The sequence below is a fragment of the Pollachius pollachius genome, assembly GCF_949987615.1.
Source record: "Pollachius pollachius genome assembly, chromosome: 1".
Taxonomy (NCBI): domain Eukaryota; kingdom Metazoa; phylum Chordata; class Actinopteri; order Gadiformes; family Gadidae; genus Pollachius; species Pollachius pollachius.
Genome location: NC_136934.1, coordinates 12,007,617 through 12,021,433, shown reverse-complemented (window position 1 = coordinate 12,021,433; position 13,817 = coordinate 12,007,617). Strand labels below are relative to the sequence as shown.

The 13,817-nt window shown below is 42.0% G+C and overlaps 1 protein-coding gene across 1 annotated transcript in view; it reads left to right on the top strand.

The window, feature by feature from the left end:
- The window catches only part of adamts3 (ADAM metallopeptidase with thrombospondin type 1 motif, 3), a gene marked incomplete at its 3' end in the record, with an annotated part of 93,645 nt that extends 89,210 nt beyond the window's left edge, over positions 1-4,435 (top strand). Inside the window, exon 23 of the mRNA XM_079753189.1 lies at positions 3,942-4,435. Coding sequence (XP_079609315.1) covers positions 3,942-4,435 — 494 coding nt within the window. The remainder of the gene's footprint in view (positions 1-3,941) is intronic.
- Between the last annotated feature and the right edge of the window lie 9,382 nt (positions 4,436-13,817).

The following is a 13,817-nucleotide window of genomic DNA, read 5'->3' as shown; positions in this document are numbered from 1 at the left end:
TCCCAATTAATGGAGAACAAAAATAGAACAAAATCGAAGAATCCAAACTAAATGCATGTGATTTTGAATGCCTGTTACATTTAATTGTTACTAAATAGCGGCACTAATCTGTAGCCCGAAGCACAGGCATTGCTTCAATGTTGTGTGTCTCTGAGGAATCGCTACTGCTAAATATATGACCCAAAGCAATGCTGTAGCCAGTAAAGCTCATTTAAATGCCAGGTTTAGCAGATGTAAATACTAATTCCAATTATTAATCACAGTAATATTATCGGGCAGAAAAATCACAATTCATTATTTTTGGCATTATTATGCAGGCCTATTTAGGGCCTAATATACTAGAAAGATACAACAAAAATGTACTAAAAATGTTTACGGACAAATATATTAGAAAAGTAATTCATATATAACATATAGTTATAATAGATAACTGACTAAATGAAGTAAATCCAATTACAAACAAAATCCCCAAATTTGTGCCAATCCATTTATATGCAAAAGTCAAAAGTTGTACGCAATTACGAGGTAGAATGAATCCGAGTTGGCTGAAAAGGCTAATGGCCCCTCAATAGGAACCGACCTTTAGTCTGCGAGCGCGAGCTCGGATGCTTCGGTATCCCCTGCCAGATGGCAGCAGAGTGAATAGTGTGTGTGTGATGGGCGGTGGGAGCCTTGATCGTTCTGAGAGCTCTCCTGAGGCAGCGTGTTCGGTAGGCGTCCCGTAGGGCCAGGAAACTGTCTGACAATGATGGGTGCTGAAGTCCTTACAACTACAGACCTCCCGGCCCTCGGCTGTGTACCCCCCCCCCCCCCGTACTGCGCTGGAATTGAGCCAGAGTTCAGTCAGAATGATCTCAATCATGCACCTGTACAAGTGTGTCAGGATGACTGGGTCCATACCAAACAGTCTTCAGTCTCCTCGGGAAGAAGGAGACGTTTCCCCGGCCCATCCGACCGGCGTGTCTGTGGGTCTACCGGATAGGGTCACTGACGTTGGTGTGCACCCCGAGGAACCTGAGGCAGCTGACCTGTATCCTCCACAGTTCCATTGATATGTTTGGGGGTTCATGCTCCCCTGTCCCTGCTGAAGCCTCCTGTAGTCCACGACCCACTCCTTTCCCTGGCTGAAGGAAAGAGAGAGAGAGAGGTTGTTTCCTGGATACCATGCAACCAAGTTCAAATTTATTATAGAGCCCTTTAAAAACAGAACAGTCTATCTAGTTATAAAACAAACAAATGAAATAAAACCAATTAAAAGCACAAAAAGGGACACACTAGACAATAATTAACAATTATTCGCCAAAGGCAAAGTGAATAGTGGGGAATAGCCGGAAAGGCTATTCCCCACTATTCAAGGAGCCTGAGGCGAATAATTGTTTTAGTAAATACTACACGTGAACACCCCAAAAATAAACAAGATAACACCTCTTGCCGGTATTTTTATTTTTTTATTTTTAGCGGTTTATTTGTTTTTATTAGCGTGACGAGACAGACATTTTGCAATGACAACAATATCCCAAGTTCGAGATCTCAATCATGGGATATTGCCCAATATCCCGAGATAGCAATCAAGAACCAATCAAATTGCACAATCTTAGGCGGTTCGCGGGTAGCATATACTAATACAACTTATATGGAGTTAAACGCGAGAGAATATAAATGAGTTTTTAGGAGGTATTTGAAGCTGGGCACTGAAGGGGCTAGCCTGACATGAAGAGGGAGTTCGTTCCACAGTTTGAGGCCAATGACTGCAAAAGCCCGATCACCCCTGTACCAGGGTACCGACCAGGGTACCAACCTCTTCTCTGTGTGTGCCTCTCGCCGCTGTATCCTCGCTGTCAGTGATGAGTCCCCCAACTCAACAGTGAGGTTGGTGCTGTAGCAATGTGTGAAGGAGAAGAGGAGGGGGCTGAGCACACAACCCAGGGGGGCGGCCTGTGTTGGTGATCAGCGTGGAGGAGGTGCGGTCACCGATTCTCACCATCCCTCTTCCCGTCTGGAAGTTGTAGATTTGTCTCCATCGCGAGCTGTTTCAAAAATCGTTAGCCTCATAGCATAATTGGCTATGTCATATTTTAAGGTTCATCTTGTATTCAGCGTCAAAAATGCCTCAGTCAAATAGATGACTTAGGCAGAGTGATTATGGAATGTAAAAAGCACTCTGATTGGCTGAGAATATAGCCAATGAGGCACAGTGAATCAGCAACGTTAGGAGAGTAGAGTTAGGTTCGATAACACAATTTGGCCAAAATATGACTTAGGCGATTGTGCTATGAGGATAACAATATGTAAAATGTTGCATATTATTAACATATAATATATATACAAGAAAGTCATATAATCGTACCGTACTGCGACTTGACAAATGAAAGATGCTTCATTCACTTCATAAGACACAACACCGGTCTCTGTTTAGAAAGATTCTCAGTTTCAATTGGCTGAACAACGACAGCATGAGGTTGTGTCTGAAATTGTCTTGGTCAAATGGGTTACTGCTTATTTATTTATCCGGACTCCAGGAGAACCGTCTCCATAGTAACCCTGGACTTATTTTGTGTTATGTAAAGCACATCAATTCCCATGCCGCTGCAGAAACTGCCTTCTCGCTGACATTCTCGCACATTCAGTACACGATCAGAAACCCAGGACACTCCTGGGTTTATCAGAGTTGAATTACTGCTCGCAGCCATCAGAGTCGTAAATCGAATTCAGATATAACCACTTGTTTGATTCAGAGTAAATAAGGTGCGGGGTGGAAGACAAATGGAAATTGGACCTCACATTTCTGTCAAAATAAATGTACCTTCAAGTAAGAGTTTCTTAAACTGAAGCCGTCTGTCCGGAGATTCTGAAAGTGCTGTAACCAACTTTGTTTTCATGGACATGAAAATGTCTGTTGGATTTTGTCATAAGTTGCTCTCTTTTATTTACATTTCAGCCAATTAGTTGTAATTTGATATAAAAGTAATGTTTGGCAGTTGACGCAGATTAAATTGCTATTGAGCCACAAATCAGATTGTGGTTCATTTTAGCTTACTTTGGGGATTAATCAATTTATGTGTCAGCATAATTATCACAGTTGTTATTTTTACACATGATTATGTGTGGACAGTAATTCACCTATACTTTACGCCACACAAAAGGTAGCTCAAAAGAAAATAAAACAAGTATTTTCTAATAATTATCCATTATAGATTGCAATACAGCGCAGCTGGTAGAACAATGCCGATGCATACACTCAATTTTGACAGTGTTGCAGTGGTTCCTGTTTTGACATATTCTTCTGAAGATAAAATAATTTCTGACAAGATGGAGATTTCAAAAGACAATTTTTAAAAATGTATTTTTACTGTGGACAGTCTAATACACAGGTTTGATTTTAAACCTTTACAGACACTTTGTCTTAGGACGTTGGTGTCCAGATAGGGCATTTTAGCTTGTCTTGCCAGTATCACAGGCATGCTGTGATTCTCCCCCTGCTTCTTAGTTTCACATTGCACATACATAATAATAATAATAATAATAATAATAATAATAATAATAATAATTAATTATTATTAAATGTATTGTGAATTAGCTATGCATAATGGATGGACAGGCAGTGTGTTTTGTATTGTGAATTAGCTATCCATAATGGATGGACAGGCAGTGTGTTTTGTATTGTGAATTAGCTATCCATAATGGATGTACTGGCAGTGTGTTTTGTATTGTGAATTAGCTATCCTTAATGGATGGACTGGCAGTGTGTTGTGTATGGTGAATTAGCTATCCATAATGGACGGACTGGCATTGTGTTATGTATGGTGAGTTAGCCATCCAGCTGGTCAGTCACAGAGCTGTTTAGTCTCAATGCATCCGTCCGACCCTGGCCCGGGCCTCTGTGTGGGCGGTGGCAGGGTATAACTGACACCTCTCCAATCTGGTTGTTACGGTGCTTCCAGATGAGCCTTGCCACGGAGACAAGTCCATCTTCTGCCAGATGGACGTGCTGGCCCGGTACTGCTCCATCCCCGGCTACCACAAGCTGTGCTGCGAGTCGTGCAGCCGGCGCTCCCCGTCCTCCCTCCCCCTCGAGTCCGCCCAGACGGAGGGAGAGCACCTGCGCTTCGGCTCCGCCTCCCAGCTCCTGGAGACGCTCACCGCCAACGCCACCGCCAGGCGACACGGCCCGCTGAGACCAGGCCCGGGGAAGCAGGGTTCGGCAAAGTCACCGACGCCGGCGAAGGCTGGTAAACACGCGGCCACCGCCCCAACCCCCGCCCCGCTGAGGAAGGCACCAGCCCCGCCCAACGGCAAGGCGTCGAGGCAGCGTGCGGCGCGCAGCCGGAGGCTCGCCGCCATGGCGCAGGCGTCCCTAGCCGCCGGACACGAGCGGTCACAAGGAGAGGGTCAGAGGTCAGGGGAGGTGACGGGGGAGAGTGGCCGGGAGAGATGAGGGGCGGGGCGGGGCGGGGGGGGGGGGGGTGTGGCCAGAACTCTGCTGCAGTCCATTCCCAGCTGTTCTCCCTCCGCCCCCACTCTCCTTCACGCGACATCGCAAGGAGAGATAGAACGACAAAAAAAAAAAGAAAAATTAAAGGAAGACGAAGAGAAAGAGTGAAAAGTGCTGGTACACTTTGAGTCCCGTTCCCAAATCCAGCGCCGTTGATTTGTATGGCACTGCCTAGTCCCACAGCAAGCTCTTTTTAACGCGTGATATTCTGTACACCTTGAAGTTGAATCGAAAGCAGATTGTCACACTCAGTTTTATCTAGATTCAATAAGGGCCATTTTTGTCACAAACCAAATGTGGATTCAAAAACGAAACAGAAAAGACGATCTGTCATCTTTTATTCAGTACGATTAGTTTTTTTGGGGGGTGCAAAGATTTGGTATCTTTTAGAGACGGCCATGTTTATATAACAGTAATAGAAATTCAATTTGACCTGAAGCTGAACACTTTTGTTAAAACGGCAAAATGTTAATCTTAGTAATTCTTGGCCACTCTGGTTAATATCCCCAGTGCTCTGAACTTGGCTGATAAGGCGTTTACCAGCTCATTTTGAATGAATTTGGAGGACTTCAAGACTTCCAAACACAAAAGTCCTGAGGGGAGTAGTTCTAGTTGTATAGAACATTTTGTTTTGTTTACAATCTCAGTTTCTATGAAAAAATAAATCAGTATTATTTTTGAATAGGGATGTGATGAGCAGGCTGATGAACTTTGAGCCCCTATATTATAACTCGAAGTCAACCGGATCATTCTCATTCTTCTTATTTAACAGCGAGACTGGCCTTTTAAAATGAATTGATGCTTCTGCTCCCAGGTTTAACCTTAAACGGCTATTACCTTGAGAGCCATACGGCTAGAGATTGGAAGCCGTGACCTTTATGGACCTTGTATTCAATATTCAGCTCCATTGTATTATTGTGTATATGTTGAGAATGGTAAAAAAAAATAAGGAAAAAAAAGAAAAAGGATGACAATATCGAGATCGAAAGTTTTTGTTTTATCTGCTACGCAGGAGAGAAAAAAAATGCTTTAGCAAAATCGGTTTGATTTTGATTCGGACGAATTGTAACGAATGATCCCAAATGGTGTTGTTACGAGTGGTGCTATTTTCTTTGCTTTCTTTCACGAGCGGTAGCATGATCTAGGCTCAGTTGAGGGCCTACATTAGGTCCATGCAGTTATTTTTGCCCTGGAATACATTATTCATAGAACTCATCCCTTGACACAACCACATGTTTTTGCACACCTACACACGCATTTGTAAGTCTGAGGTTTGATTGAGCAAGGTTCTTACAAAAAGCATGTATGCTTCCAGTACCATCGCTTTCTTATAAGCATACTGAGCTGGACTTTGTGGATCAGACACGCCACTTTCAATGTCGAACGATTTCTTTATCCTAATCGTAGTTTTTTTCTAAATGGCCTTTCCAGTTGTGGAAGGTCGTAGAGACTGAAAGCTATTTATTAAGACATAAAAGGATTTTCTCACAGCCACCATGCATTTGACTGCAATAGCTAAGACACAGGTTTGTGTTTCGGCAAATAAAAATAACAATAGCACACTGCTATTGACAGTAACTCTTGTGTGCCGATGTATAGTGCTTGTATATAGCATGGAGTACATTTATATTTATTGACAAGTCAAAGGTTCTGCTTTTGTTGGTTGTTTTTTTGTTTTTTTCCGGCAGTGTCACATGGTCATCAACATGTAGCAGGTGAACCAATGAGATCGGATTTGCCGCATGACGCCCCTTTACCCCCCACCCTCTATTTGAAAGTGTATTAGCGACTTAAAGAGTACAGTAGAGTATGAGTGACATTGTTTTTGGCACACAATTATATGTAAATATACATGCTCAATTTTGAGATGTTTGACTTTTTGTTTTTTGAGAAAGCTTCACAGCTGTTTTGTAGAAATGAACCTAAAATGCTGTTACGATGTGCTACCTTTACTGGCAAGACTAAAGCTTTAGATGACCGAGTAAACAAATACTCGGTCATCTAAACTAACATTAGTGTAATTCTTTCTGTGTAGTCTGAGTGTTTTCTCAAAACAATTGACGTATTTTCTCCCCAGGTTTACTTAAGGAACTTCAGTTTCCGCGTACAAACAATGCTGCTAATTGTATACGCTTGTAATTAATATTAGGATAGATGTAGATGTTACATAGACAATCCCTGAGCCTCAGACAGATCTAACTGCATAGTTAAACACCAGGTACTGTATTGTATATCCCTGTGCTACTTGTGCCTTTGAGCAATAAGATTTCAAAAAGCCAAAGTGGGTTTCTCTCCTCTCCTTACCGCCTGTCCCTGTATGTTTGTAGATGAAGTGTACACTACTGATGCTGTTTGTTGGAATGGGGAGCACATAGCATTAAAATTATATAATGAACAACCATGGTGCCTGTATTTCTTCATTGTGTGTGGTGAATGTGGTGAACGGGCCATGTTTAAAGGTCACTGCCTCTCTCTCTCTGTTAGTTCTGTCTCCCTCGCTGGCGCCCGGTCTGTGAAGTACCTATGGTTAATCTAAGCTGACCGACAATTTCAAGACTAATATGTCAATGTAGAGAAAGTCATAAAATAGGCCTTCTATGCTCTAATTGTAAGACGTAACAGTCTGTCTAATTGTTTGGTGAAAGCTTTTTAGAGCTTCTTTGTGAAGGATGGCGGAGGAGGTTTAATAGTGCAAGGAACAAAAGAGCTCATTCCACTCATTATCCACTCATGTATTGGATTGTATTTTCATCCTGTGTTTTTCCACTGCTGCTGGGCTGTTGCAGCAAAGACATTTCTCCTACGGGGGATTAATAAGGTTGTATCTAAATTAGCATACGCGCACAATTTCTCAAGGCAAAGTAATGAAAGATGACGGACACCAACACGTTTGCACCGATATCTGAGCTATTTCAACCATTTATACAAAACCATGAAGTAACATGCCTGGGGAGATTATCCCAGTGGACGAACCATCAATACAAAAGCGCACTGTCGCTTCACATAGTCCCCGGCAAACAGACCTTGACAAGTTAGGAATCGAATTAAAGATGGCGTCCGATGTTGATGCGAAGGACACATGGAATACCATTCTATATTTATGAAAATAATATAAACAGGTCGCCTGAAGAATGAATGACAATGTCATCTTAAAGTCAACTTGCACCCATGTTGTCATAATGTCATCTTGGGCTCATCGCGCAAGATGTACTGATAAAATGGGTGTAAGCCAAGTTTCCTAATTGGCTAGGTTTTTCGAGTGATCTGATAAGCTTGTGTTTTGAGCTATCGGATTGACTGGTTTTAAGCGATCGGATTGGCAGTTTTTCTCTTTATCTCCGTAACCATCCCAACACCAACAGTTACACACGATGTTCTGTTTGAAGGTTAGTAGCTCCTCTCAATACAGTTAATTGATTCCTTCAGCTCATGATTTGAATGCGATGTTGCTGTCACCCCAAGCATTGCTGGAGGCTGAGCAGCAACCCCAAGGGGCCGCTCAGCCTCCAGCATACCACAATATTCATATTGAACGCAGCTGATGAAACTATATTTCTAATATCGGCTGATATATCGATATCGGTAATGGTTAACTCCCTTACATCGGTTTTTGGCATCGGCCTGTAAAATCCAGCATTGGTCATGTCAACATATATATCAAAAGTCATCTCATTCGAATCTGAACTCTGTCCTGCTTTTGCTCATCACTGCAGCATTCTGACGATAGCATACGGTTTCTTCTAGAGATCTTTCACGTCACACACACAGCGGACTCTTGTCGAGCAAAGAGCCGGTGTGGATGTTGGAGAGGTGCCTCAAGTACTCCATGGACGCAAAGGTCTTCCCGCACACCTCCCACAAGAAGGGATTCTATCCTGTGAACAGGAAGACGACGCCGGGGGATTTATTTTGTTCTCTCCTCAAACAAGTATGCAAACATGCAGAAAGGGATGATATTTATTTTGAGAGAGTAGACCCCAGCGTCTCAATGAGAATAGATGATTACCAATCTCCTGTTAATCGACAGGCACCTCAAGTTTGGTAACCAACAGAGCTGGCAAAAGTAAAAACGCTCTTTACTCAAATAGAAGTACAGATAGTACAGATAAAAAAAAAGACTGGGAAAAGCAGAAGTAAAAAAGTAGATGCTGCTCAAACTTGCGCTACCAACTTGTAAGCGTGAGTTGGGGTGGGGGCGACCTGAGGTGGGGGTGCAGCTGGACCTAGAGGTGGAGCTAGACCTAGAGGAGGAGCTGGAAGGGGCAATCTCCACCCATTGGCTCTGCAGTGAGCAGCCTCTTCTAGTGAGGGTTGTTGTGTCCTGTTTTATTGCTAAAAAGCCCAAAACTTTTTTTTTTTCAGATTTTCTTAATCCTTCCTGCATTTCAATTAAAAAGAGAAATAAGCATGAAAACATACTGTGCCTTGTGAAATGCGGGTTGTATTCCCTCACAAGCAGAGCGGAGGGACAAAACCCTCATTCCTCCAACATGTGGAAGTCCCTTGGTGTAAATAGGTTAGGAACATCCCAACCTCTTGAGGAGATACGCCATCAGGCACACAGCAGATTAAGGTCGGGGTGGTTTATTTCCAGCTAAAAGCATATGCCATTATCACACTGTAATTATAGTGGCATAGCTTAACACAGACCAGCGCACAGCTTCTTATAAACAAAAAGCCAATTTAATTGCTAAACGCATTACGCTCTCGTTCAGAGCGATTCCCCGCGGCCATTGCTGTGGCACACACGCTGTCGCATTCCAGGAAAAACCTCGATTATTGTTTTATTGGATATTGATCAAAGGGTTGTATGTGGCTGTTCAGCTGGGACTCCAATGGGGGTATTTATTGTTTGTATTTAAATGTGAAGTGAAAAATGTGAAAAAATCTGTACCCTCTAATTTGAGGTTAATATTTATTTATTTCGGACAGAGCTTATGCTTTGTATGCTGCTGTGTATCGGTTCCAAAATGTCCCAGTTAACACATGCATCAATACAATGGCTGGAAATGGAGAAAGAATTTCAGTTATGTGTTGTTAGCATAACATATGGTTCATATAGGACCCTATTGTTCTGCAGTTAAGCTAGCGAGCTTTTCAGCACATGAGAACCTGCATTTCTGCAATGGTTGAATACACAAAGTAAAGTAAAGCCAAGACTTCATGATGGTTAATTTCTTACAAATAAGATAAGATAGGATAAGGAAGTAAATACTATTAATCCCATGAGGGACATCAATAAATGATTTATGTTTACAACAATATCAATTATTTAAACAACAAACAAAGAGGGAGTACACATTAGGAATACACTGAATACATATTGCTACAAATATGCCAAGCTGTAAAGGTTTTAGATTTTGTAACATGAATATTAACGGTTTTCCCTTAACACAAATTACTGCACTTCAAATAAAGGCCTATCCTATCCAATCCTGAGCAGGCAATCACTGGCAAGAATCTATTTCAGTTTTAAAGACAACAATTTTGGACAGCCCAACATCTACTAACCGACCTTTAATCATTTTCCCCTTTAACTATAAATAATTTATTATTATACAGCTAAAGCATAAGACAGTTCTTATGTGCCTCCTTAACAACTTGGGACCCTTCCTACACTGAGCGATTTCCCAAAGGGAATGTGTTTCTGTGAGCGCTACATAATAGCTCCGTTCTGTAATACACAACGGGAGCTGTAGCAATGCACCTTTCAAACTTTACAGTTGGCGCGGAGCCTAGATTGTCAGACCTCCATTATGCATGACCCCCTTTCTAAACATAACTCCCCAGGGAGCCACTCAAATCTGCACCGGATAAATCACTGGAAATATGCTCCAATTACATAGTCGCAATTGCAGGGTTACAATTAAAAATATTTAATTGGGTTGCATGTACAGGTATGGGTTGATATACAGTCAGCAATGGCTAGGGATTTCCCTAGTTGTGCATATATTCCTTAAGGCATGCCATGACGACGAGGTACGGATAAGCTTCTCCTGATGTGAGTGACAGGGGTGAAAGGTTCTGAGCTGGCAAAGGTTCTCACTCCCAATCAAAGGCAATCACAGCAGAGCTCATTCTGATGCAAGTCAATCTCTGTAGAAAAGGCCTGTGCAGAATGAACTTTCCAAAAAACATGAGTCAAACTGTTGTTAAGTCATGCAGTGTGTGAAATGTCTTTTAGTCAACGGTAATGGCTAGCAGGGTTTTGATAATGTTCAAAGAAATTGGGTATAGGTATGCTACTGTATATTTAAGACATAAGACATTGCAATCGGATGCATTTGTAATGTATAAAATATGTTATATGTAATGGGGGCCAGTATGTCTATATTGTAGTGTTTAGGTTTGTCTCCCGGCCCAAAGGTGTTGGGTTCAAACCTTAGTGTACACTGTCTCCCTGTATACATTGAGCAAGATGCCATAACCCTGGGCCTGGTCCTTCGATAATTTGGCTATTTAATTAAGACCCCAGATTAAATGTTGGCTTTATCTATGTCCAGTTGTGAATCAGCCATGATTGCTGTTTTGTCCAACACAAGTAAGCGATTACGAACTGCCACGGCTAAGGAGTTGTTTCCAATAGTGCCCACAAACAAGCATATACACACGTTTCAAATCTGTGATTACTGTCCCGTTACTGGAAAAGAATGTCCACCCATGGAGGGCTATTTGACCAATCAGAATTGGTCAAAAATGAGTCCAAGACCCTTTTTATGGTGTGTGATTGTGGTTTTGACTTGTTTGTCCATACAAGCTGCGTCTGCTGAGGGAGATGAGGGACCAGCCCTAGAGCGGCAGTGAGTGCCATGGCATTGTGCTGAACACTGATATCTCACCCAAGATGTGAACGGTCTTCCTGGAGCTTGAGCTCCTGGCGCATGCTTTGTGCTGGTTAACCGTAAAGCCCGGGCCCGGCAATGAGCCCTCGATGAATAATTGAAGTCGTCCGTCTGTTGTCTTCGATGTTCAAGCTTAATGTCAGTCTGTGTCACTGCGATGGTTGACGTTTTAAAGCTGCACTTCTTGCTTTTGTAGTCACGAGTTTTATTTGAGTCATTGCCTTTTGAGACAAGAACAATTTGAAAGACTGGTGACTCAATGCAGGGATGAATAGTTTTCGTATTATTATGGGTATTTTCCTTATTCATTCAAACATAAGGCGCTCTTGGCATGAAAGCTATATAAATCTCCCAGACGCCGCAATAGGCTATGCTTACCGAAACTGATTTTTAAGATTAGTCAAACTTTTTCTTTCTTTAGGTGCTTCTGCTCAACGTTTCATTTACTTTTCAAACATATTTAATTGCTTCTTCCCTTCCAATATTTGTCTTTACCTTTGAAGCATATTTTCTGAAGTTCTCTGACATATTTAGTTTGAGATCCTGGGGTTAATGGGGTTTGAGAATAAATCACTTTTTTATCACCTGTTGAGAGACTGTGGTACATCTGCATGATGCTCTGTAAACTCCCGCTACTGCTGGCGCTTGCAGCAGTCATGGAGGATTATGCACACTTTCTGATGAAATCTTTGGCGTTGCATCTCTCACCTCGCTGCTAACACTCTGTGGAGTGTTAGCAACACAGCCCTGAGAACTCTTGTAGTTCTCAGGGCCTGCAGCGGCACTTGGAAGTGCCAAGGGCGCCTGCGACCGAACACTATCAAGATATATTTATAGTATCTGTATACTATTTTAATAAACACCTACATTCTAACAGACGTCAGTTGTGTCATGCATATATATTCACTTCTATTATTGAATGCTTTCAGTAATAGAGATTAGAATAGAAGAATAGAAGATTATTGAGTACTTTCATTGGAAAAGAGGACTGCTCCTTTCAACTAGCTTATTGTAGGACCTGGTAGGATGGCTTCATAGCCATATAAAAGGAACTGCTTAGATGGCTTCATAGCCTTTTTTTATGAGTACACACACTTGAGTGACTGGTTCTGGACAACTACAAGTCCATCAAACAATCAGCCGTGCTGTTCTATGTGGGAGCTTTGGTTATGTTTACTGTACAACGAGAAGTCAATCAAGCAATCTGCAAATCCATTAATATCATTCCCCATATCATTACCTTTCCATCAATCTCCACCACAGCCTCTACAAGCCACAGCACCAACCACCCATACACAAAATATAAAAAGAAAGTATTGTGGAACATTCCGGCCAAACCACTTAGCCTTTTCACATCCGCAGCAATCTTTTGTAGAGAGAGAGAGAGAGAGAGAGAGAGAGAGAGAGAGAGAGAGAGAGAGAGACCGACAGAGAGAGAGAGAGAGACAGACAGACAGAGAGAGAGAGAGAGAGAGAGAGAGAGAGAGAGAGAGAGAGAAAGAGAGAGAGAAAGAGACCGAGACCGAGACCGAAATAGTGAGAGAGAGAGAGAGAGAGAGAGAGAGAGAGAGAGAGAGAGAGAGAGAGAGAGAATGCAACAGATTGACAGCAGGACGGAATTCAGCCAGGGTCGCTGGTGTCAGGGCTGAGCCTTAATGGTCCGCAATCTACCCTGGTGAACCACCAGGACACCCCATTCATGCTATTCAGGACATCAAGCTCATGCGTATTCATAGTTCCTGGATAGCTGAAATCTCCAGGATTTTGGTCAACGGTTAACGGCCCATCGTTAATTCTCTCAAGGGGCTCCCTGACATTTGAGCCTGGCAGGCGTGTTCGTGGTCCCTTCCCTGACCCATCGATAACCCTTATAAACATTGGCTTTAGAGATGAAATTCACCATGTCCAGGTCCTACTGAGAGGAGAAAAGCACAGTCAAAGTGCTCATTTGAGTGTCTGGGAAATTAGAAAGGAAATTTGCCTCTGCAAATCGACAGATTGGAAGGGAATTAAAACCAATTTTCCAGAGCGCAGGTTGATTTGCCTCCTATGCTTCTGGCACATTGAAAAACTGACATTTACAAATACATTTACATTGGTAATATGTGGACAATGTCTGTGTATTTAACTTTTAATCTCCCAGTAGCTAGGATAAAAACTAATCCTATATACATACTGTATATATATATATATATATATATATATATATATATATATATATATATATATATATATATATATATATACATATACATATACATATACTTATACATATACATATATATTATATAACAAAATACAATATAAAATGCAAGCCAAATCATTATTTGTTGAAAAAAAAATCAGTTTTTGCGCCACAAATAGACAACAGAAGAAGAGCACTTGACGTTGAGCCCAGTACAGAAGTTGAGGATGATGTTCTTTGTTTGCACAACCGGCAGGGGCTAAGCTGAGCCTCTGAGCTGACATATCCCAGACACACT